General features: G+C 37.3%; 1 protein-coding gene across 24 annotated transcripts in view; it reads left to right on the top strand.

Annotated features, from left to right (window-relative positions):
• CHM (CHM Rab escort protein) overlaps positions 1-26,963 on the top strand; it is a 190,440-nt gene that overhangs the window by 57,816 nt on the left and 105,661 nt on the right. For 10 of the 24 annotated variants that reach the window (XR_013531401.1, XM_078362379.1, XM_054251398.2 and 7 more), the window contains 2 exons: positions 16,181-16,253; positions 20,549-20,673. The exons of 1 other annotated variant lie outside the window; for it this stretch is intronic. Coding sequence is in view for 22 of the 23 variants with exons in the window: in XM_078362379.1 (XP_078218505.1) it covers positions 16,181-16,253; positions 20,549-20,673 (198 nt within the window). In the remaining variant the exon portion in view is untranslated. Of the gene's footprint in view, positions 1-15,865; positions 16,028-16,180; positions 16,254-20,548; positions 20,674-26,126; positions 26,194-26,963 lie in introns of those variants that run through there. 13 more of the 24 variants (XM_078362375.1, XM_078362369.1, XM_078362368.1 and 10 more) reach the window with 4 other exon arrangements.

Genomic DNA, 26,963 nt, shown 5'->3' with positions numbered 1-26,963 from the left:
GGCTCACTCAAGCAACATTGAGTGTGCAGTTGTGGTTGATGCTTGGCAGAGAAAGGCAATGTCCAGGGATAAGACTGGGGAGTTAGGCTGGCACTAAGGTTTGAAGGATCTTGTAGCAATGCTAAGGATTTTGGACTCTACTCTGGAAACATTAGTGAGCCATTAAACATCTTTAAGCCAGGAATAGCATAAAATGGTTTGCCAACACCTGATCATAATGGCAGTAGTATGAAGACTGAATTGGAAGGGGAAGAAATGACAGTCTGGGAAACCTTTGATAAGACTAATGCAATAGATAAGAGGTAGTGAGGGCCTGAAATAATGCAGCAGTGGTAGGGATGGCAAGGATAGAAGGGGCTTAAGAGATTAGCTAGAATTGATATGTGAGGAAGGAATGATGAGTGAGTTTAAGATTTTTTTTTTTTTTTTTTTAGCATAGGCAGCTGTAAGGATGGTGTTGCCATTTACTGAGATAGGGAAACCGAAGGATGACCAAGTTCGGGGTGTAGGGCAGATAATAAATTTGACTTTTGGACATGTCGAGATTAAAGTACATCTGGGACTTTTAGTGAAGGGAGGTGTCCAATAAGCTCATGACTCATGGTCTATGTTTTCAACCAACTAGAAGTAGATTTTAGTCTGGAGCTCACCAGAGGGGCCTAGATTGGAGATACCAATTAGTGAGTCATCAGCAGAGAAGTGATAATTGAATCAGCGGAAATAGATGAGATCACAGAAGGAAACAAAAATTGAGGGCAAACTTTGTGTATTATTTATCTACCTGCCTTAGTTGTCTGGGTGGCCTGGTGTGGAATGACTACTAACTTCAAACATAGAAAGATCTCTCTCCAGCCCTAATGACTGGGGACACAGTCTGGTTATTTATTTCTGGCTGATAGATCTGATTGCCAAAGCAATTGCTTGTAGATTCATAGGACTCTCTTAAAACCAAGTAACATTTCGAAACAACATGTTGTACATGAGAAATATATATATGCTTTTTGTTTGTCAGTTGATAAAAGTGAATAAGGTACTGGTCTTATGACATTAGAATTGCTTCTGCATACTCTTATCATAGAGGCCCACTTTCCTTGGTCTTGGAGTGAGGAGATGGTGAAAGGAACTCAGCTTTCTTATATAGCAAGTATGTGGAACTTATAGTAAATGAGAATTTGTATAGGGAGTAAGTCCAGTATATTTTCTAGCCTATTTTATTATTAGTCACCAGGGAGATAGTGACATGTCATGACTCTTTGTAGTACCAAATTTAAATGAAATAGAGCCTCTCTAATGTGCATAGTACATTGTACTCAGTGATAGCTGGCAAATCAATACTAGTAGACATGGCAGGCTATATTTTCCTCTTCTTACCATATATGTGAAGATAGCTGTGCACATTAAATGTGAGATAAGCAATAAAATTGATTGTATCTTCGATCCTAGAAATGAATAGTTTCCCCAGCTCTGGTATTAGAGTAGTCATAGCCATGGAGATATTAGTTACTATCCAGATGGATTGGGGTAACAAAATAAAAACTAGATTTCATTCCATCTACTGTTTATAAATATATGCCACTACCTTTACTTATAGTAAGTCAGATTCCAGGATTTGTATTGTATGCTTATGTTTATAATTTAAAGATTCTAATCTTGCTAATTATAGGAGATAGTGTATTTAGTGGAAAAAGGAGGGGCTTTCGTGCCTGATAGTCCCTGGTCTTAAATGTGGGTTTTGCCATTTCCTAGCTCAGCTTCACAGTTGTGTTGTTTTTTCCCCAATTGTAAAATGGGGATAATTGTAGCACCAATCTCTGGATTCTTGTGAGAATAGTGAATATAAAATGCCAAACTCAATATAGTTAGTACCCTTTTATTCTTGTTCTACTTAATGTGGATTAAGCCAGCATTTCTCAACATATGCTCTATTAAGCCCTAATCCTTCAATATACTTAAAAAAAAAACATGTTTGTTGATTAACTGAATTTGAGAAATGCTGCCTACTGCTGCAATTCCCCCTTGGAGAGCCATAACAGACATTAACATATTTAATGGTGCTGAGAAGCCATCCCATAAACAAACCTTTTTTTTTTGTTGCTTGTTAAATCTTTTAAACCTAGCACTTTCCAAATTTATTTTGTCACTATTATTTTTTTTCTTGGAACACCTATTAATAGCTCATTTTGATGGGGTACATTTTAGAAAAGGTTACTGTAGTAATCAGGACCAGGTACTATTCAATTAAGTGTTTAACTTCATTGAACTTCGGCTACCATTATAATATCTTGTGGACTAAATGGTGCTAGCCAGCTTAAAAATTTGGGAATTTGTATGTTGTAATGGACAGGATTAGAGTTCAAAAGAACCAAGTTTTAATTGTAGTTCTGCAAATTGTAACTGCGTGGCCCTGACTAGTGACTAAACTCTACACAGACAAGTCATAATGTCCTCATCTATGAAATAACGCCCCTTCTGTCTGCCTCACAAGCTTGCCAGAAGAATCTGAGAAAATAGTTGTAAAAACAAGTTGGGAAATTAAAACTCCTGTCAGTGGAAGATGGTATTACTGCTACTCTAGGAAAAGGAATTATGGGAGCAGTGAATGAATAGGACAGTCTGAGGTTAAGCTATGCTGCTCCTGTTTCCATCTAGCAACCTTGGATCCCATCAGCTACCTGCCTGAAAACATTTTCAGCTCCTAATTTCTTAATAATTACAATGGTTCCCAGATGAATGTGTTTGAATATCAGTAGCTTCATCTTTTGTCACTGTTCTTGGATTTGCTTACAGAAGCCATTTCACAATACAATATGTAGTTTAGTAGCATTTAACTATGCCTGCTGCTGAATATTCAATACTGAATTTTAATGATGATGCACAGTGGAAAAGAAGATTGTTAGGATTTAATTAATAAGCTCTAGTTAATGGGTTTAATGCTCAGCTTTCTCATATAGTTCAATTTTCTTTGAGTCTACCTGTAATATTTTTTTTTTCTGTTAAGAGTTATTAAGCAAAGTGATACTGCTTTAACATTAAACACCATGTAAAGGATGAGAAATATCTTGAGTGAGTTTCAGTACTATTTTTTTTCCTGTTATCTTCTTGATTAGAGTTAATGGAGAGTTGTGTAAACTCATTTCCTTATTGTTTCTGGAAAACCTTAAGTGGCATTCTGAATAAGCTGTGCGAAGCTTTCAAAAGATTAAAACCATGTTTTCTACAATTTTTTTTTCACTTTTAGGTCAGCAGGTACATGTGAAGGTTTTTTACACAGGTAAACCGTGTGATGGCGTTCGTTGTACACGTTATCTCAGCAGCCAGGTATTAAGCCCAGTACACAAAAGTTATCTTTTCTGCTCCTCTTCCTCCTGTCACCCTCAAGTAGACCCCAGTGTCCACTGTTGCTTTCTTTGTGTTCATAAGTTCTCATGATTTAGCTTACGTTTATATGTGGAAACACACAGTATTTGGTTTTCTGTTCCTGCGTTTGCTAAGGATAATAACCTCCAGCTCCATCCATGTTCCAGCAAAAGACTTGTTCTTTTAGCAAACTAAAAGTCTTGTTCTTTTTTATAGCTGCATAGTATTCCATGGCATATATATACCACGTTTTCTTTATCCAGTCTGTCATTGATGTGCATTTAAGTTGATTCCATGCCTTAGCTACAGTGCTACAGTGAACATTTGCATGCATGTGTCTTTATGGCAGAATTACTTATATTCCTCTGGGTATATACCCAGTACTGAGATTGCTGGATTGGATGGTAGCTCTGCTTTTTGCTCTTTGAAGAATTGTCATACTGCTTTTCACAGTGTTTGAATTTACACTCCCACCAACATTGTACAAGTGTTCTGTTTTCTCTGCAACCTTCCTGGCATCTGTTATTTTTTGACATTTTAGTAATGGCCTTTTTGACTAGTGTGAGATGTTATCTCATTGTGATTTTGATTTGCATTTCTCCAATGATCAGTGATATTGAACTTTTTTTTCATATGCTATTGACTGCATGTATGTCTTCTTTTGAAAAGTGTTCATGTACGTTGTCCACTTTTTAATGGGATTGTTTGTTTTTCTATTGTAAATTTGTTGAAGTTCTTTTTTTTTTTTTGAGGCAGAGTTTCGCTCTTGTTAACCAGGCTGGAGTGCAATGGTGCGATCTCGGCTCACCGCAACCTCCGTCTCCTGGGTTCAAGCAATTCTCCTGCCTCAGCCTCCTGAGTAGCTGGGATTACAGGCACGCGCCACCACGCGCAGCTAATTTTTTGTATTTTTAGTAGAAACGGGGTTTCACCATGTTGACCAGGATGGTCTCGATCTCTTGACCTCATGATCCACCTGCCTCGGTCTCCCAAAGTGCTGGGATTACAGGATTGAGCCACCGCGCCCGGCCTGAAGTTCTTTTTAAATGTTGGATTTTAGATGTTTGTCAGATGCATAGTTTGCAGAAATTTTCTACCATTCTGTAGATTGTCTGTTTACTCTGTTGATAGTTTCTTTTGCTGTGCAGAAACTCTTAAGTTTAATTAGATTCCACTTGTCAATTTTTGCTTTGGTTATGACTGATTTTTGTATCTTTGTCATGAAATCTTTGCCTGTTCCTACATCCAGGATGGCATTGCCTAGGTAGTCTTCCAGTGTTTTAATAGTTTTGGGTTTTGCATTTAAGTCTTTAATCTATCTTGAGTTGATTTTTGTATATGATATAAGAAAGGGGTCCAGATAATCTTCTACATATGGCTAGCCTGTTATCCCAGCACCACTTATTTAATAGGGAGTCTTTTCCCCATTGCTTCTTTCTGTCAGCATTGTCAAAGATCAGATGGTCATAGGTGGGTGACCTTATTTCTGGGTTCTCTATTCTATTCCATTGGTCTACGTGCTTGGTTCTGTACCAGTACCATACTGTTTTGGTTACGATAGCCTTGTCTATTTGGATATTTGGGTATTTTTGGTTACACATAATTTTAAAGTAGTTTTTTTCCAGTTCTTTGAACAGTGTTGGTGGTAGTTTGATAGGGATTGCGTTGACTCTGTAAATTGCTCTGGGCAGTATGGCCATTTTAATGAGACTGATTCTTCCTATTCATGAGCATGGAATGTTTTTTCATTTGTTTGTGTCTTTTTTGATTTCTCTGAGAATTGGTTTCTAATTCTTATTGTAGAGAACTTTTACTTCTCTGGTTAGCTGTATTCCTAGGTGTTTTATTCCTTTTGTGGCAAATGTGAATGAAATTGCCTTTCTGATTTGGCTCTTAGCTTGCCTGTTACTGATGTATAGGAATGGTAGGGATTTCTGTACATTGATTTTGTATCCGGAAACTTTGCTGAAGTTGTTTATCAGCTGAAGGAGCTTTTGGGTTGAGACTGTGGGGTTTTCTGGATACAGAATCATGTAGTCTGCAAACCGAGACAGTTTGACTTCCTCTCTTTCTTTTGGATGCCCATTATCTCTTTCTCTTAATTGCTCTGGCTAGGACTTCCAGTACCTTGTTGACTAGGAGTGATGAGAGAGGGCAGTCTTGTCTTGTGCTAGTTTTCAAGGGGAATCCTAGCTTTTGCCCATTCAGTATGATGTTGTCTGTGGTTTTGTCATAGATGGTTCTTGTTATTTTGAGATGTATTCCTTTAGGACTTAGTTTGCTGAGAGTTTTTAACATGAATGAGTGCTGAATTTTATCAAAAGTCTTTTCTGCATCTATTGAGATAAACATGCTTTTTGCAGTTCCATTTATGTGATGAATCACATTTATTGATTTGTGTATGTGGAAGTAACCTTGCATCCCGGGGATGAAGTCTGCTTGATCTTGGTGAATTAATTAGCTTTTTGATTTGCTGCTGGATTCTATTTGCAAGTATTTTGTTGAGGAATTTTATCTCAATATTCAATCAAGGATATTGGCCCCAAGTTTTCTTTTTCTGTTGTATCCCTGCCAGCTTTTTGTATCAGGATAATGGTGGCCTCATAAAATGAGTTGGGGTGGAGTCCCTCCTTCTCCTTGTTTTTAGAATAGTTTCAGTAGGAATGGTACCAGCTCTTTTTGTGTGTGTGTGCATCTGATAGAATTTGGCTGTGAATCCATCTGGTCCTGGGTTTTTTTTTGGTTGGTAGGCTATTTATTTCTGATTCCATTTCAAAGCTTGTTATTGGTCTGTTCAGTGAATCAGTTTATTCCTTGTTCAGTCTTGGGAGGGATGTGTCCAGGAATTTATCCATTTCTTTTATGTTTTTTGGTTTGTATGCATAGTGGTGTTAATAATAGTATCTGATGATTATTTATATTTCTGTGGGGTCTGTGGCAACTTCTCTTTGTCATTTCTAATTGTGTTTATTTGGACCTTTTCTCTTTTCTTCTTTAAGTCTAGCTAATGGCCTGTCTCATTACTTTTTTTAAAAAGCCAACTCCTGGATTCATTGATCTTTTGAATGGTTTTTCCTGTCTTCATTGAAAATCTTGGTTGCAAATCTTTTTCTTTAAGAATGTTGAATATAGGTTCTCAATCTTTTCTTGCTTGAGTAGTTTCAGCTGAGAGGACCACTCTTAGTCTAATGGGGTGCCTTTTCTCTCTAGCTACCCTTAATGTTCTTTCTTTCATTTTACCCTTGGAACATCTGATGATTACGTGTTTTGGGGATGATCTTCTTGTATAGAGTCTTGCAGGGGTTTTCTGTATTTTCTATATTTGACAGTTGGCCTCTCTAGCAAGATTGGGAAAATTATCATGGAAGATATCCCGAAAGATGTTTTCCAAGTTGTTTGCTTTTTGCCTGTCTCTTTCAGGGATGCCACTGATTCATAGATTTTGCCTCTTTACGTAATTCCATACTTCTCAGTGATTTTGTTTATATCTTTTTATTTTTGTCTGTCTTATCTTAGTGAACCAGTCTTCAAGTTCTGAGATTCTTTCCTCAGGCTGGTTTATTCTGCTGTTAATACTTGTGGTTGCATTGTGTTATGATTGTATTGTGTTATTCAGCTTTGTCACATTTGTTAGGTTCTTTTATATTTCAGTTATTTTATCCTTCAACTCCTGTATTGTTTTATTTTGATTATTAGCTTCTTTGGGTTGGGTTTCTCCATCCTCCTGAATCTCGAAGATTTTTATTTCTTTCCATATTCTGAATTGTATTTTTGTCATTTCAGGCAGCTCAGCCTGGTCAAGAACTCTTGTTGGAGAACTAGTGTGGTCATTTGGAGGACGAACCATACTGGCCATTTGAGTTACCGGAGTTCGAGCATTGGTTCTTTCTCATATCTGCCTGTGGGTGTTCTTTAACTGCAGTGTTGATTAAGTGCAGTCAATAGACTTCTTTTCTGGTTATTTTCACAGGGCTGAGGCTTTGTGCACTGTCTTTATTGGAAGCTGACTTCTTGTCTTTGGTTTCAGAGAGGGGTATGTTAGCGAGTATTTTTGGTCTTGAAGCTTTAGCATGTCATCCAGTAGGTGGCAATTAAGGGTACTAGTCATTTGGTAGACTCTTGCTTGGTTGTGTGCCGCTGCTATGTTTCCTCACTGTTGCAGCTATGTTCCCTGTCAATGCTCTCAAAGTGTGAGTTCCTTTCCCCCTCGAGTGCTGGCTATAAATTATGGCTTGGTGCTCCTGGACTGCCTACTGAAGCTCTGGGGTGATCTCAGAGTTTATGTTTTTTTCCATAACTTGGAGGCAGTAGAATAAGGTACCTTAGTAGTGGTTTTTGTCCAAGGGTCTTTTACTTGTGTCCTGGGGGCTCCAACCCAGAGAGATGCAGGTCAGCAGTTGTTCAGTGCGAGCAGTCCAGGATTCAGGGTCTGTGCTCTGGCCTCAACCTGGGTGTTCTCTAGTGGCAAACAGTGGGGGGTGGGTGGGACCCAGGGGAAATAGATTGACCCTTTTTAGTGTTGACTGCAGCTTATTGGAGGTTTGGGTAAGGCACTTTAAGGTCTTTGCTTCTTCGTTAGTCCGAGGGTAGCAAGGGAAGTTCTATTGCAGAGGCAGTGGCAGAGAGGCTTTCAGTTGCTACTGGGAGTCGCTGAGCTGCTGCCGGCTTAATAGCTCTGGTGAGGATGGCTGGTGATCTAGGCCTGGAGGACCTACTTGGTGAGGAGATATGGGAACGGGCTCTCATGTAACAGTCTGGCCTCTTTTCTGTAGGGCTGCTATGAAGTGCTGGGTGCCTGTACCAGTTCCTAGTGACGTTGGATTTTCCAGTACCTGGACGTATCAATATTGAAAGCTGTGAGGTATCAAAGATGGTGGCCTGCCCCTCCCTCTGGGAGATCCATCCGAGGGAGATGTGGACTTGCCAGCCTGAGAAGTCACCTGTAGGAGGTGGCTGGAGACTTTGGTTGGGAGATCCTGTCTCATAAGGAGGAATGGCATTGAGGAACCACTTAGGAAATGCCGTCTGGCCACGTTTTTGTAGAGCAGCTATGCTGTGCTGGCAGACCGCTTCTGTTCCTGTTTGGCTTGGACTCTACAAAGCTCAAAGGCTGGAATGGCTATGTCACCCAAAGAGCAAAGATGGTGGCCCACCCCTCCCTCTGGGAGCTTCCTTCCAGAGAGGTTTCAAACCTCCATTGGACAGAGAACATTGGTGAGGGCTACTGGATACCCCAGTTGGGAGGTCCCACCCAGTGAGGAGGAATGGAATTGGGGACCACTTAAAAAAGTAGTCTGGCCACATTTTCATAGAGCAGCTGTGCTTTGATTGGGGATCGCTTCTGCCCTGGCTTGAACTCTACAAAGCTCTAAGGGAGGGAAGAGCTAAGTTGCTGAAACAGCAAAGATGGTGGCCCACTTCTCCCTCTGGATGCGATGTTCCAAGGAGGCTTCAGATTTGTTTTTGGCTGGAAAACACTGGTGGGGGTGGCTGGAGGCTGTGGTTCAGAGGTCCTGCCCAGTGAGGAGGAATGAGATTAGGGATCCCCCTAAAAAAGCAGACTGGCCACATTTTTGTAGAGCAGCTGTGCTAGCCTGGGAGGACTGGTTCTTACCTGGGATGGGTTGGACACTCCAAAGTCCGAAGGCTGGAAAGACTAAGTTGTCCAAATAACAAAAATGGCAGCCCACCCCTCCCCCGGGAGCTCTGTTTAGAGAGGTGCAACGCTGCTTCAATTGGCTGGCTAGAATTCCAAGAGAGTGGTGCCGTGGAAGTGGAGTTTGCAGATATTGTTACTGCTGAGTCCCCTGGATTCAACTCTTTTCCTAGGGGTATATATGGGGGTCTAACTTCCCACTTCTCTTGAGTCGCAATTTCTTTTTTTTTTTAATGTATATTTTTATTGTACTTTAGGTTCTGGGGTATATGTGCAGATCATGCAGGATTGTTGCATAGGTACATACATGGCAATGTGGTTTCCTGCCTCCATTTCCCCATCACCTATATCTGGCATTGCTCCCCATATTATCCCTCCCCAACCTCCCTACCCCCCGCTGTTCCTTCCCTAGTCCCCCACAACAGACCCCAGTGTGTGATACTCCCCTCCCTGTGTCCATATGTTTTCGTTGTTCAACACCCGCCTATGAGCGAGAACATGAAGTGTCTGATTTTCTGTTCTTGTGTCAGTTTGCTGAGAATGATGGGTTCCAGATTCATCCATGTCCCTACAAAGGACACGAACTCATCGTTTTTTATGTCTGCATAGTATTCCATGGTGTATATGTGCCACATTTTCCCTGTCCAGTCTATCATCGATGGGCATTTGGGTTGGTTCCAGGTCTTTGCTATTGTAAACAGTGCCACAATGAACATACGTGTGCATATGTCTTTATAATAGAACGATTTATAATCCTTTGGATATATACTCAGTAATGGGATTGCTGGGTCAAATGGAATTTCTGTTTCTAGAATTTCCAGGTCCTTGAGGAATCGCCACACTGTCTTCCACAATGGTTGAAATAATTAACATTCCCACCAACAGTGTAAAAGTGTTCCTATTTCTCTACATCCTCTCCAGCATCTGTTGTCTCCAGATTTTTTTTTAAATAAAGACAGGGTTTCTCCATGTGTCAGGCTAGTCTTCAACTCCTGACCTTAGGTGAATCTGCCTGCCTTGGCCTCCCAAAGTGCTGGGATTACAGGCGTGAGCCACCATGCCTGGCCGTCTCCAGATTTTTTAATGATCTCCATTCTCAGTGGCGTGATATAGTGTCTCAATGTGGTTTTGATTTGCATTTCTCTAATGTGGAGTAGCAATTTCTTTAGGCGGGTTGCCTGGAAAGTCTGTGTATCTAATGTTCTTGGGTCTCTGCTTGGCCTGGCTCTGCCCACACTCCACATAGCTCTGTTTGTCAGACTAAAGGCCCTGATTAGAGTGAGTTCAAGTGGGGATCTCCTGGCCCAAGGGTTGCAAAGATCCCTGGGACAAGCGTGGATTTCCAGGGTTGCAGACTAACTCACTGCTTCCCTGATGGGAGAGGTTTCCGTGGCTCCATGACACTCCTGAGTGGACTGTCGTCCTGCCTTGCTTTTCTCTGTTCTCCATAGGTGGAGTTGTTTAATTGGTTAGACCCAATGTGTATACCTGGATGTTTCAGTTGAAGACGTTGTATTTATTCTCTTCTCCTTGAGAGCCGGACACACTAGCTGCTTCTAGGTTCGTTTATTAGTCCGTTCTCACGCTGCTATGAAGAAATACCCAAGACTAGGTGATTTATAAAGGAAAGAGGTTTAATTGACTCACAGCTTTGCATTCCCAGTGAGGCCTTAGGAAACTTAGAATCATGGCGGAAGGCAAAGGAGCAGCAGGCACCTTCTTCACAGGGTGGCTGGATAGAATGAGTGCAAACAAGGGAAATGCCAGATCCTTATAAAACCATCAAATCTCGTGAGAACTCACTATCACAAGAACAGCCTGAGGAAAGCTGCCACATGATCCAATCAGCTCCCACTCTGACATGTGGGGATTATGGGGATTACAATTCAAGATGAGATTTCGGGTGAGGACACAGCCAAACCATATGAGTCAACCATCTTGGCTGCTCCCCTTTCTATAACTTTAAGGCCATCATTTCACACAATGGAGAATAATACCTCAGTTTTCTTATTGAGCTTTTGTGCCTTTGAAAATAAAAATGTTCTACTTACAATATTCACTATTTTAGTTGAAAATTTTAGGTTACTTTTTCATCGTGTAATGTTAGACGCCTTTAGACATTAACTTTGTGTTTGTTGTTTAAATACTGTGAATATTCATTTTCTAGTTCTGCAAAGGGACTGTTTTAAGGATATCTTTTACATTATATAAAATAGTGTTCCTGGCAATAGAGATAAATTTCATCCTTTATCATAAAGTACCCTTTTCCTTTACTTGATGTACAGAGGCAGTTGTGACAGTAAGTTGGCAGAAAATGTGCCATACCACCCTCTTGCATATTTTTCCTGCGTCATGAAGTTCTCACTTTGTCATTAAAGTAAATCATATCTCTGAGATTTTAGAAACAAAACCAATAACCTAGCCTTATTCCCTACAGAAGCAGTTTTAAAGATAGTGGAAATAATGTTTTATAATTAAATTTGAATACCAGAGTTCTAAAACTGTATCTTTAAAGATAAAATTGAAAAAACTATTGTGTGGGTTTTAATTTTTACTATTTTTGTTACAATATTGCCACTGAAAGCATATTAGAATGTTATATTGATTTTTTTCTTTTTGTCATATTGACTTTGATACCCAAAATCTTTTGCTTTGCTTTAAGGGATATTGATTGATTTATTTATTTAAAAGACAGGGTATCACTATAATTTTTTTTATTGCGTTTAGGTTTTGGGGTACATGTGCAGAACATGCAAGATAGTTGCATAGGTACACACGTGGCAGTGTGTTTTGCTGCCTTCCTCCCCTTCACCCACATTTGGCATTTCTCCCCAGGCTATCCCTCCCCAGCTCCCCCACCCCCCGCTGTCCCTCCCGTTCCCCCCAGTAGACCCAAGTATGTAGTGCTCCCTTCCCTGTGTCCATGTGTTCTCATTGTTCATCACCAGCCTATGAGTGAGAATATGCGGTATTTCATTTTCTGTTCTTGTGTCAGTTTGCTGAGAATGATGTTCTCCAGATTCATCCATGTCCCTACAAAGGACACGAACTCATCATTTTTGATTGCTGCATAATATTTCATGGTGTATATGTGCCACATTTTCCCAGTCCAGTCTATCATCAATGGGCATTTGGGTTGATTCCAGGTCTTTGCTATTGTAAACAGTGCTGTAATCACTATATTGATCAGACTAGTCTCGAACTCCTGACCTTAGGTGATCTCCCTGCCTCAGCCTCCCAAAGTGCTGTGATTACAGGGGTGAGCCACCACACCCGGCAAGGGATATTATAAACCATATTTAGAATCATACAAATACCAAAATGAGTTTAGTCAAAATCTACACTGATGAGTTACTAATACATTTGTTAACCTCTTTTGTCAGAAAAACTACAGTGATGAAAATCAGCTTTCACCTTTTACGTATAATTGGTTGAGATCAGATGCTGATGTTAAAAGTACATCAACAGGAAAAGCTGAAAATTAGAGCTGTATGGAAAAACACTGGAACCAGTTAGCTCTTTTCAAAAACCATGTGACCACCAAGTATAGGGGAGAAAAGTAGATTTGACCATGAACTGACCTCAAGTCACTTAATAATGGAAAGAAACATCAAGATGGCTCTTCTTAGAGTTTTCTCAGGTGTTTGATAATAGCCAAAAACACCTTGGAAATTACCATATCAGTGTTTGAGAACTCATGTTAGATTATTTTTATTTTTCTTTTTTATTGTTCTAAAATTTTATTTTATGATGATTTTCAAACATACATAAAATTTGAAAAAAAATTGTACTCTGAGCACGTATGTTTCCACTACCTAGATTCTATAATTAACATTTTGATGTATTTTGTTTATCATGTAACTATCCATGCATTGATTCTATTATCTATCCATCAACTTGTGTTACTGTTTTTTTTTTTTTTTTTTGTTGTTGTTGTTGTTTGAGACAGAGTCTCGCTCTGTGGCCCAGGCTGGAGTGTAATGGTGTACTCTCAGCTCATTGCAACCTCCGCCTCCTGGGTTCAAGCAATTCTCCTGCCTTAGCCTCCCAAGTAGCTGGGATTACAGGTACACAACACCATGCCTGGCTCATTTTTGTATTTTTACGTAGAGACGGGGTTTCACCATGTTGGTCAGGCTGGCCTCAAACCTCTGACCTTGTGATCCATCTATCTCATCCTCCCTAAGTGCTGGGCTTACAGTCATGAGCCACTGCGCCAGCTCGTCTTATTGTTTTATATATTTAAAATTAAGTTGTACACACCCAATCACTCCAGCCCTGAACACTTCAGCATACATATCACTAATTAGAGTTCAGTATTTGTTTATTTTTTTAGATAAAATTTACAGACAGTGAAATGCCCAGATCTTAAGTGTACCATTTAATACGTTTTGACAAATGTGTAATAAGAACCCTATCAAGATAAAAGACAAAGTTCCCTCATGCCCCATCATAGTCAAGTCCTGACCCCACTCCCAGTCTTGTAATATTTTTTATCATAGATGAACTTTTTTTATAATTTCATATAAATGGCATCATAGAGTATGTACTCTTTGGTTGGGGCTTTCACTCAGTATAATGGTTTTGTGATTCATTCATGTCGTATTTAGCAAGTAATTATTTCTTTTCATTGGTGAATAGTATCCATTTTATGGATATGCAACACTTTGTTTATTCATTCTCTTGTTGATGGATACTTGGATTATTATAAGTTTGGGGCTATTAATAAAGCTGCTGTGGAAAGACTTGTACAAGTATTTTTGTCAGTATATGCTTTTCTCATGTATAATTGCCTAGGAACTGAAATGGCTAGATCATAGGGTAGGTGTATATTTATCTCATAAAAAACTGCCAGATACTTTTACAAAGTGCTTGTACCATTTTACACTCTCACCAAAATATATGAACATTCTGGCCATCCATATCAATACCAGGTATTGACAATCTTTTTAATTATTTTGGTGGATACATACAGTGTCTTATGTGCTCATTTGTAATGCTATTTTAATATGCACTTACCTAATGATATTGGGCACGTTTTCATGTGCTCATTAACCACTTTTTTTTTTGGTAAAGTGTCTTTTCCAACCCTTTGCTCATTTTTGCTTTTTAATATTTGTCTTATTAAGTAGAAAGAGTTCTTTATATATCTTAGATACCAAGCCTTTATTAGATATGTTTTGGAAATATTTCCTCCTACTTTGTGTGTGGGCCATTCATTTATTAAAATAATGTATTTTGTGGGAAAGTTTTTCATTTTGATGAAACTTAATTTATCAGTGGTTTTAATTGCTTTTTGTCTGTCCCCAATGTTAGATTTTTGATATATATTGATTACTTATATATTGGTATATCCATTCAAATAAATTTTACTTTGATCTTGAAGCTTTCACACATTAGCCAGTGCTGCTCACTTAAGACTTTATGATGAATCCAAATAAATCTAAATATTTCAACTAAAAATATAGAGTAAGTAGTATCAGATTTTTCCCCCTTCCAACACCTAGGATATTTTCTAGTTTTGTTGAGTATTATATTTGGAGGATGGCAAGAGATAGCAGAAGTATATTATTAGGCAAGAGAGATGAAAGTATAAATTGCTATGGGAAAACCTCAAATTCTAACATTCCTCTGTCTTCTCTATACCTGTCATTGCCCACCTTCTCCTTCTTTTCATTGTTCTCTCCGACAGAAGGGGTCATTGCTTGTAGGTTTCTTGATTCCAACATTTTAGTAAAGTGTGGCCATCTAGAATTGCTACTATAGCTGAAATTCTATCTAAATTTTAAAGCCCACTGGAGAGTCTGGATAATGTATGAATTTACACTATTTCCGAAGAGACTGTCCGATGATATGTAGTAATAAAGCTACTTTAGAAGCCATTTGATATCCCTGTTAGAGCAAAGCAGTGCTTGTTTGGTAAAATGCCCCTAGCCTAAAATCTGCTTACTTTTCAGACCTATGAATCAGAATTGGGAGATGATCTCCAGTAGCATTATGGAAGAGTTATTTTATTATTTATTTTATTTTATTTCATTATTTTATTTTATAATGGAGTCTTGCTGTTTTGCACAGGCTGATATCAAACCTCTGGGCTCAAGGACTCCTCTCTCAGCCTCCCCTAGTAGCTAGGTTTACAGGTGTGTGCCACTGTGCCTGGCTGGAAGACTAATTTTAGATATTTATTTTTTAAAAAAGCTTTCATGGATTTTTATTTCATTAGACAAGCAGAGAAGCAAAAATGAAAATGGAAACAAAATCAAGAATCTCTCCCAACCAGAATCAAAATGGGTATTGTAGGTGGGATCAAGTATACTTGGGGCTCATCAAACAGAGTCAGTAAGTACAAGTTGTTTTACAAGGATTGGGAGGCCTAATATGCGGCGAATAATTAAAGAGTTTTGGTCGCAAAAAATTCCCACTTAATGGTCTAATGTTTACAAGATTTACCTGATCCTGGTTAGGAGACCTCTGGGTTGTCCAAAACAGTGATCTTCACAGGACTGAGGAATGAAGAATAATACCTCACCCAGTTATTAGTGAGAATTTTGTTCCTATTATACATATTGCAAATGGCTTGATGTGATATGAATAACTTTCCCAGGGTTGTCTTTTATTTTTGGCTTTAAAGGCTAAGTAAGATTAATATAAGATCTTCTCTTTTATCTAGAGGAGCCAATTGTGTGTCTGTGTGTATGTGTGTGTTTTGTGTTGGAGATGGGTTTGGTGGCGATGAGGTGGTCATGGAGGAGGAGGAGATTTAAGTACTTACAGAAAACATAACAGTTTTTCAGTAGCTTTCTTTGAGATCTATCAAGGTTTTCTTCCATGCCACTTTTCTTAACACAGGAGTCATATATATTTATGTTACCTGCTCAGTACCCACGTCAAGCTGTTCACATAATCAGGGGAGAAAGCTTTCAGGAAGCCAAAGATGTTTTTTAACTCCTTACGTGATGAAAAATTTCCTTTGGGATCTGAGGGGCCCACTTTCAGCCTACCACTTCCATTTATGTAAGCATTCCAATTATATGTACTTTTGAACTCTTGAGGCAGTAATATTAAAAAGTGAAGTGAGTTTAAGTGTTAAAGACGGTTTGTTGATGAACATCAGTGAATTGATTTTTATACCCTTTTCTTTACTCTTTTTTTTTTTAATTGTTACAGAAGAAGCTACTATGGAGGAAACTGGGCCAGTTTTAGCTTTTCAGGACTGTTGTCCTGGCTAAAGGAATATCAGGTAAAGTTTGTATCTGACATTTTAATTTGCTTAGTTGTATGTTACATAGTAACCCTACGTTGAAGAAAACCCTAAGCTTCTTCTGTAATACAGGATCGATTCTTTATTTTTATCTATTTATTTTACAAAAAATTATGCAGTCACCATTTCAGCTAATATTTTTCCCATGTTTTTATCCCTTTTTAAATATAAACAGAAGCTGGGAACGGTAGCTCATGCCTGTAATCCCAACACTTTGGGAGGCTGATCACCTGAAGGGGGCAGATCACCAGAGGTCAGGAGTTTGAGACCAGCCTGGCCAACACTGCAAAATCTTGTTTCTACTAAAAATACAAAAATTAGTCAGGCGTGGTGGCATGCGCCTGTAGTCCCAGCTACTCAGGAGACTGAGGCAGGAGAATCACTTGAACCCGGGAAGTGGAGGTTGCAGTGAGCTGAGATTGGGCCACTGCACTCCAGCCTGGGTGACAGAGTACGACTCTGTCTCAAAAAAAAAAAAAAAGACATGTAAATATAAATGTTGGCTGAAGAGTAAACTGTATGTACTTAATAGCCATTTCCTAATTATTCTTTATGCCCAAATAAAAGACAGTAATTTTTTCCCTGAAATAATATTTAGAAAAGATATCCCAGTCCTTAGAAAATCTAACATTTACAGGTTGCTCTTAGAGTTAGTATATTTTGAACAAAAACCAAAATACTCCTAACAATTTGGGGAAGATAAATTAATTTGAAATAATCTCAGTGGTGGTTTTACACTTGTAGAGGTCACCTGACAGAATCAGCAAAAAGAAAAATCAAAGAAATTTAGTAGGAATTCAGTAATTACTTTCTAAGGGTAGGATCTCAATACTAAGCTGTTGAATACAATTATAAAGAAACTTTTTAGGGATCCTATATCGCATAAGATGGAGTGTCATTTATGGAGATTGCCAACTTTTATAAGACAGATTTAAAAAGTTGTCCTAATCTTATTCAGATGGGTACATGTGGCTTGAAATGAAATTTCTACTGAGAACATTATACAGAGAATCAGAAACTGCTGTATCTCAAAATAATTTAGAATGTTTAGAAAGGAGGATGATATAGTTTAGAAAATTGTATTCAGGGAGAGTGATCCAAGATGGCTGATTACTAGCAGCTCAAGATTGTAGCTCCCAGTGAAAGTGCAAAGAATGAGAGGACACCAAACTTCAGACGATTTTTTGTTGCTCATGGACCAGGAAATTGCCAGCGGAGGAGCCCCATGGGTCACCAGCGCAACTCTTGTGGCTGGTGTGGTGGTATTGCCAGCACCCTGGCATGGCGGTTCTTGGTGCAGAGTAAACGGGACTGGGTCCCCTTTTGGTCAACGTTTGGAGCTCCGGGAAGGCAGAGTCACCTATTCAGCTGATTGAAAAAGGGACTCAAGAAGGAAGCCAGACCGGAGATTCCCGGGAAGAAAAGCACCATGAATCTTAACGCCGCTGTTTTAGCCGGCGCAGTGGGTTGCTCAGATTCCAGCGCTGGGAATCAACAAGTTGGACATCCACTCAGAGACCTAATTTGAAAGTCGGTAATTACAAAGATGACAGGTGGATAAATTTACAATGATGGAAAGAAACTAGTGTGAAAAGGCTGAGAATACCCAAAATAAGAATGTCTCTCCCTCTACAGGGGATCATAGTTCCTCATCAACAATGGAACAAGGCCTGATGGAGAACGAGTGTGTTCCATGAACAGAATTAGGCTTCAGAAGGTGGATAATAAGAAAGTTCAGTGAGTTAAAAGAACATGTTCTAGCTTAATCTAAAGAAACTAAGAACCTTGAAAAAAGGTTTGACAAAATCCTAACAAGAATAGACAATTTAGAGAGGAATATAAGTGAATTAATGCAACTGAAGAATACAATACGAGAACTCTGCGAAATATGCATGGGTTTTAACAGTCGAGTTGATCAAGCAGAAGAAAGGATATCAGAGGTCGAAGACCAGCTTAATGAAATGAAACAGGAAGACAAGATTAGAGAAGAAAGAGTAAAAAGGAATGAGGAAAGTGTCCAGAAATATGGGACTATGTGAAAATACCTAATTTACATTTGATAGGTGTACCTGAATGTCATGAAGAGAATGAATCCAAGCTGGAAAATATTCTTCAGGATATTATTCAGGAAAACTTTCCTAACCTAGTAACACAGGACAATACTCAACTCCAGGTAATACAGAGAACACCACAAAGATATTCCTCAAGTAGAGCAACCCCAAGACACATAATCGTTAGATTCACCAGGGTTGAAATAAAGGAGAAAATTCTAAGGGCAGCTAGAGAAAAAGGTCAGGTTACCCATAAAGGGAAGCCTATCAGACTCACAGCAGATCTCTCAGCAGAAACTCTACAAACTAGAAGAGGGTGGGGGTCAATATTCAATATCCTCAAAGAAAAGAATTTTCAACCCAGAATCTCATATTCAGCTAAACTAAGCTTCATAAATGAAGGAAAAATAAATTTTTTTGCGGATAAGTAAGCACTCAGAGATTTCATCACCACCAGGCCTGCTTTACAAGAGCTTCTGAAAGAAGCGCTATACATAGAAAGGAACAACCAGTATCAGTCATCCCAAAAACTTACCAAAAGTAAAGAGTATCTCCATAATGAAGAATCTATATCAACTAATGGGCAAAATAGCCAGCTAGCATTAAATGACAATATTAAACTCACAAATATCAATATTAATCCTAAATTTAAATGGATTACATGCCCTAAACAAAGACAAAGAAAGGCAAATTCAATAAAAAGTCAAAACCAGTCTATACACTGTATCCAGATCCATCTTATATGCAAGGACACACAAAGACTCAAAACAAAGGGTTGATGGAAGACTTGTCAATCAAATGGAGAGCAAAAAAAAGCGGGAGTTGTAACTTTCATCTCTGACAAAATTGAGTTTAATAGTAACAAAGACTAAAAGAAACAAAGAAGGACATTACATAATGGTAAAAGGATCAATGCATCAACAGGAGTCAATGATCATAAATATATATGCACCCAATACAGGAACACCAAGATACATAAGACAAGTTCTTAATGACTTATAAAGAGACTTGGACTCCCGCACAATAATAGCGGGAGACTTTGACACCATATTGTTAATATTCGATGGATCAACGAGATAGAAAATTAACAGGAACATCTATGATTTGAGGTCAGACCTGGAACAAGGAAACTCAGCGAATATTTATAGAATTCTTCACCCCAGGTCTACAGAACATACATTTTTCTCAGTATCACATTACACCTATTTTGAAAGTGACCACATAAATGGTAGTAAATCACTCTTCAGCATTTGCATAGCATTTCACAGACTTTAATGAAATATTGGTTGGCTGTTCGTTATTTTCTTCCCTTATTCCTTCCTGTCTCCACTGTTTAGCACAATTATCAGCATAAAAGAGGTTTTTAATACCTATTTTTAGATTGCATTCCAGCCTGGACAATAGAACAAGACTCCTTTTCTCTTTTCCCCCCTTTCTCTTTCTCTTTCATTCTTTCAAAAAAGAAAAAATGATTATTCTTCCTCTACTGATAAGGAATTTTATTTTTACATACCCCCCATGCCATTATCACACATTATTACATTTGAAAAAGGTAATCTCGACACCTTAAAAAACGCTCTATATTCAAATACTCCATAAAATATAGTTACTGAAAATTTTAACAGACCACTTTCAACTTGTCTTTCTTGTTTTATAATGTATTCATGGACTAATTACTATAAAGCCCTTAGTTATACTGGGCTAAGTATTTTTCAAAAGTACTTTTACATGTAACCAAAACTTGACATGACTAGTGACCAACCTTCAAAGATCTGAAAATAAATAGATGAAGTTATTTTGACTCTGCTGTTTCGACCAAAAAAATATAAAAAAACAAAAAACAAAAAACCCTCTGTTTTTATTAACAAGTAATGTGTATAACAGATGTAGTTGATTCTCAGCAGATAGAGGGTTAGTTGTCCTAGTTCTTAAGCAATGTCCAAACAGCCAAGTCTGAATGCCTTTTCCAAATTTCATCTACCCTGATTGAAATCTGTAAATCAGAGCTAGTTTTTGATAATACAGATTTTACACATTGTTTTGCTCTTCTTTCTTTGAATTTGGAACACTTGTTGGACTTTGTTTGGTGACTCTGAGTGATATCCTTTGAATTTTGGTGAGAGGAAATGAGCATGAATTTAGGTAAGAGGTGAATTTTCTCAAAAAATTACCTATTTCACACTGGCCACTTCCATTAAAACTTCTTATCTGTGTTTTGTTTAGGAAAACAGTGACATTGTAAATGACAGTCCAGTGTGGCAATACCATATCCTTGAAAATGAAGAAGCCATTGCTCTTAGCAGGAAGGACAAAACTATTCAACATGTGGAAGTATTTTGTTATGCCAGGTATGAAAAATCTTTACTGAAGGTAAACTAAGTTAATGACTTTTTAACTCTTCTTCAGAAGAAGCCAACAATAAAGATTCATGTGGCAGTGGCTGCTGCAAGGCACATTGATATGTTGGTTTTGCCTGTTTTTATTGATTGATTGATTCATTGATTGATTGATTGTGCAATATTTTACTAAAGGTCGTTACCGAGCAACATCCAGACTCCAGAATGCAGCTGCCAAGAAGACCCTGCTGTGGGGACTGGCTGGGTCCTGGGAGGTGGCTCTGGCTTCCCACCCTTCTGTTCTGAGATGGGGGTGGTAGGCAGTATCTCATCTTTGGGTTCCACGATGGTCAGGCAGGGGCTGGTTTTGCCTGTTTTTAAATGGAACTTTCAGTTTTCTCTTTTTAGGTAGTAGTGATAACATCTTACCTTAATGCCTTTGAATTTATTTACCAAGCTGTTTTAAATATATTATCTCATTTCATTAAAACAATTCTGTGGTAGGGTAGGGCAGATAGTAGTACTAATAGTTGGAGTTTTTACAGAATCCTCAATGAAGCTTAAAGAGATTAAGTAGTTTGCAGAAGGTCACATGGCTTGGTAAATGGCAGGGCCACACCCAAGCTCCTAAGATTAAATTTCAGAGCTTTTTCCTCCTGCTCCAGTGTTCTTCCAATTGTACCATCTTTCTTGGATAATACTCAGTATAGCAAAATGGAAGATTATAAGTTTTGAATAAAAGTATTAAATCATGTCCATAATGTTTGAGTACATATCTTGGTAAATTAGGATAGAACAGTGGGAAGTTACAATGTTTTAAGTATCTCCCTCTGAGTGAGAGATTCACTGTTTAAAAACGATTGGAATAGTTTACTTTTTCAAATGACATATGATCTACAGGTTGAAAGGTAATAATCACATAGTTAAATCATTCAAGTAGTTACAGAGTCCAGAGGTTTAGAACATCAGACTGGCAGGCACTTTAATAGTAATTAAAATTTAAAATTTAACACACCAGAGATTCTTTAGGATATGCTTTGTCATCTTACACATCACTGTCGTGGCATAGTGTTAAATGTGAGCCTGTGAAAAGTTTGGCAACATGTGCTTAACTTGTTAACCTATGTTCATATCTTTCATGTGAGTAACATTTTTTCCTCATACTGTACAGTTTGTGTTCTGTGATTTTCTGCAAAAGCACAGCCTTTGAAATATTAGGTATAGATTATAATTTGTATAATGCTAAATTCTATTTGGTATTTAAAGGTACAGCTCACTAGATATTGTTCAGAGCCAGTGCTGAAAGATTTAAAAAAGAAGATGATTTTAACTGAAAAGACATATGCCTTAATGAAATGAGGAATAAATATTTGGTAACTTTCTTGTGTGCCCATGAATAATACTTCACTACAGTATAGTGACAGTCACACTGGCCTTCTGAAAGGTATTATACTTTTGTTACTTCAAGGCCTCTGATTACTTTTTATGATAATTGAGGTTAATAGTTTCTAATGGCTGAGTTTATGCATTTTGAAAACAAAGAAAATTATCTCGTTTTCAATTCCTGATCTCTTCAGTTTCATTTGTGTAACTTCTCAAAGTGAGAAAGTAAATGGTTGGTGGTGGAAGGTTTGTTTGAAGACAGTGAAATAGAACTCTGTTATATGTTTCTCTTGCCAGTTAGAATGTGGAGCAAAAAGTGAATGGGGATAATGATCTATACATCTTAATTCACTTGGAAAAGTTAGCTGGTTATTACTGTCATAGTAAGCAGGAAAAGCCTTGAGAACATCCAGGAAAGCAGAGAAAATACAGAAAATCCATCTGTAAGGGCTGTCTATAGTAAGTGCTGGCAACGTGGGTAAATAGGACTAACAATATCTCAGATAACCCCAGCAACACTGTGGCATCCTTAATCTATCGGATCATATTCACAAACCTGTAATTATATGAAAGGGGCTAGGGCCAAAATAGCTGTCACAAAGTTTTACATTATATGAGAGGTCATCACCGGCACTCACTGACTTAAATCGAAAGCCTTATTTATTTAATACATATTTCTGACAACCTCATTTTCTCTCTCTCTCTCTCTCTGTGTGTGTGTGTGTGTGTGTGTGTGTGTGTGTGTGTGTTTCTCCTAGCATTGAAGTTTAAAGCAACAAATAGGAAAGGGTTATCTGCTAGAAGCAAGCACACTGAGAACCACATGGAGACTAGTCCTTAACTTGCTATTTACTGAGCAAGAGACGTCTCTATTTTGAGTCTGTGTTTTGCCATTAATAAAACATGAAGCGTTTGGACTAGATGATCTCAGAAGTCTCGCTGGGCTCTAATATGCTATCATTTGAAGTGCTACTTGGTAGACTAATAAAGGAGAAGACAGCAGCGGCAAACTGAAAGCAGACTTTGGGCCATTTAGTGTATGGGTAAATGGCTTTTCATATCAGAAGATACCTCAAGGCCATCACTATATTATATAGTACAGTAAAATAGTTGATGATCCTAATTGTACCCCACTGTCTTCAGGCAAAATTAAATAATATTCTTTATCCTCCACTTAAAAAAGTAGAGGATTTGAAGTACATTTTAGAAAGATGAGTATTAAAAATGGTTAGAATAAAAATTGTACCATTTTAAGAGATGAGCTTTTGTTATCTACAAAATTCTCTTATTTCCTCTAGAGTAAGAATATCACTATATAGTAGATCTTTAACATTCTTGAAGGATACATTGCAAGGTCTTCCTGGATACTGTTTTGTAAGTAATGAGAAATATGGTACAGGTTTCTGGATTTTTGTTCTTGCTTTTTGAAACATGTGTTATTGATGTTAATGTTACGTTTTGCGGATATGGAGTTAGTTTGTGTGTATTTAGTTCCATACAGTTTTGTCACATTCGTGTTTGTGTATTCACTGTTACAGTCAGGTTATAGAGCAGAACAGTTCCATCACCACAAGGATCCCTACTACTGTTTTTCAGTAAACACATCTGATCTACTTCTTACCTCTACCATCCATAACTCCTGACAAACACTAATCTGTTTTTCATCTCTATAATCTTATCATTTTAAGAATATTATGTAAGTAGAACTGTATACTATGTAATATTTTGGCATTGGCTTTTTTCACTCAGCATAATTCCCTGGAGAGTCATCCAGGTTATTGTGTACATTAGTAGTTCATTTTTCATCACTGAATTACTATTCATTACAATTAATGTAATGTAATATTTATTACAATTAATTTTGATAATTTTGATAATTCCACAGTAACGTATTTACTACAGTTTGTTTAATCATTCACCCATTGAAAAACATCTGACTTTTTAGTTTTTGCTATTATAAATAAAGCTACAATTCATTTTTGTGCATGAATTTTTATGTGACTTTGTCTAGGATAAAAGTTTTCATTTCTCTGGAATAAATACCCAAGCTTGTAATTGCTGGGTCATATGGTAATTGCATGTTTAGCTTTAAAAGAAACTACTGAGATGTTTCAGAGGATCTGTAGTTACATTCCCACCAGAAAATGTGAGTAATCCATTTTCTCCACATATTTACCTTAATTTGGTGTTGTCACTTTCCTATTTTGGCCATTCTGATTTCTGATTTTGAATATTTTTTCATGTTCTCTTATTTTCCATTCATATACCATTTTTGATGACGTGTCTGTTCATGTCTTTTGCTTGTTTTTAAAACTGGATTCGTTTTTTACTGTTGAGTTTCAGAACTAAAAAAAAGAAAACAACAATTCTAGATATGTGTCCTTTGCGAGATATGTGGTTGGAGAATATTTAACCCAAGTCTCCAGCTTTTCTTTTCATCCTCTTGAAATAGGATATTTTACAGAGCACATATTTTTAATCTTGATGAGGCCTAATTGATCAATTGGATTATTCTTTTGCTGTGAAGTCTGAGAACTTTTTGCCTACCTATAGATACAGACTTTCTCTTATTTTTTAAAAAAATTATATTTTTATGTTGTATGTTTTAGTCAGTGTTCTTTTTTGTTTTTCAGTCTAAGGATATCCAGTTGCTTCAACACCATTTATAGGTGTTGAATTACTTTTGTATCTTTGTCAAAAATCAGTTGGTTAGACTTGGGTGAGTCTATTATGAGGTTCTTTATTCTGTTCCATTGATCTATATGTTTTTTCCTCCACCAATACCACATTGCCTTTATTACTGCAGCTATGCGATAAGCTTTACTATCAGGTAAATTCCTCCCAATTTATTTTTCCTTGTCAAGGTTGTTTTATATATTCTATAGTTGTGCCTTTCCATATAAATGTTTAAATAAGCTTGTGTATGTCTAAAAAAAAAAACCTTGCTGAGATTTTGATAATAATTGCCTTAATACTACAGATTAGTTTGGGAGGATTGACCCCTTTATTATTTTGTGTCTTCCAATCTATGAACATGGTATGTCTCTCTGTTTATGAAGCTCATCTTTGATTTTCTTCAATAGAATTTTGTAATTTTTAGCATACTGATCCTGTACATTTTGTTAATTGCATACCTAAATATTTAATTTTCTTTTGACCAATTATAAATGGTATTGTCTTTTTAATTTTGGTTTTCACATACTCATTCCTACTGTGTAGCAGTGCACTTGCCTTTTATGTTTTGATCTTGGATGTTTCTTGAAATCTTCCTGAATTAACTTCCCAATTCTGGAAGCTTTTTTGTAGATTACTTGGGATTTTCTATCTGGACAATTATGTGTTCAGTAAAGAGAAAAAGTTTTATGCTTTTCTTTCCACTGGTTGCTTTTTTTCTTTGTTGGTTTAGTTTTGCGTTTAAGAATCTATTTTCTGTTGTGAGTCATGGGTTTTCTATTCACAGCCATATGGCACAGGTTAATTGTGTTTTCTACTTATCCTTAGGCTCATTTAATGAGCCCTATTTTTTTTTCCCAGAAAAGAAGTTGTCATCACTTCTTGAGGACATTTTAATTATACCCTAATGCTGGGCAAGCATTTGAGGTCTCACATTTGCTGAATATATTGTTCTTGCATATACTTTCTCAGCATATGCAATTCAAATCCATAATCTGGCCAAATGACAAATTACCAAAAGTACTACTCTTTGTAAGGTCATTCATGCCAAGAGTCTACTGTATTTACTTGTATCAAGCAAGTAAATAGATAGACGTCAAACTTGAATCATTGGTGCACTATATATGTGGGATATTGTTTTAAATGTTTTTGCAAATTTCTACAACATCGTGTAAAAATGACTTTATAATGATATGAAGACTAAAATACTGTGCCTTGTTTATCACTTTAGACCAGATGACTTAGCTTATTTATAGAGTTAGTGTTTATTAGGCTAGAATCAGTGGTTTGATTTTCACATATGCCACTTGATTATGTAACCCTAAGGAAGAGTAAAATGTATATTTCTTGGCCATAAACATATTATAGCTATACTGATAGCCTCCTAATATTTTGTCTTTGATTGCAAGGAGGACTGGGCAAGAATTCAAATGGAGTGGTGCAAACCCCTTACCACTGCTTGGAAAATACCTCAAAGTATGTGGCAAGTCAATCTACTGTATTCTAATGTAAATATATAGGATAGTTATTTTTTTATTGCCATGACTTTAAAAAATATTCTGAAGTATTATTCAACTTAAAGGTTTTCATGATCATTTCAACATTAAATACTTTTGGTATTGCAAAACAGACTAAATACTAAAAATGTAAATTGTAGTAATTATTCTGCTGTTATAGGCTAGGTGTGAGCATCATAAACTCTAAAGAACTATCCAGATTGTTTTATCAAAGCTTTGTTTTCCTGATTCCTCCTTACAATAAGTGGGCTACTTAATATTTTGGACCTGAAATATTTTTGCTATACAAAGATTGTTTTTGATTGAAGTGATTTTTTTTGTGATTACACAATCGAGTTATGGAAGGGAAATGAAAAAGGACTAGCATTTATTGCATATTATCTTTGTGGCAACTGCTGTAACCTGTTGCTTTACATATTAATTTCATTTATTCTGTGCAGTAGCCATGTGCATGAACTATAGGTACCTCTTACTGACAGACTGTAGCTCAGGGAATGCCAGAGATAGTGCAGCCAAATTTAAACTTGTGTTTTTCTAACTAAAAAACAGATGCTGTTTCTATTGTATCATGTTGTATTTCAGTCATCAAGTAAACACATGTATGCATATCAAGGGAACCGTTCCACCAAGTGAATAAAGTATTTCCTTTGTGAAGACTAGTGCCTTAGAAAGTGCATTTACTTCTTTAATTCACTGTAATACTATATAGTATTGTAATGTAGTTATATC

Source organism: Callithrix jacchus, chromosome X, assembly GCF_049354715.1.
Source record: "Callithrix jacchus isolate 240 chromosome X, calJac240_pri, whole genome shotgun sequence".
NCBI lineage: Eukaryota > Metazoa > Chordata > Mammalia > Primates > Cebidae > Callithrix > Callithrix jacchus.
The sequence above is the reverse complement of the archived record's forward strand: the minus strand, read 5'-3'. Positions and strand labels throughout refer to the sequence as shown.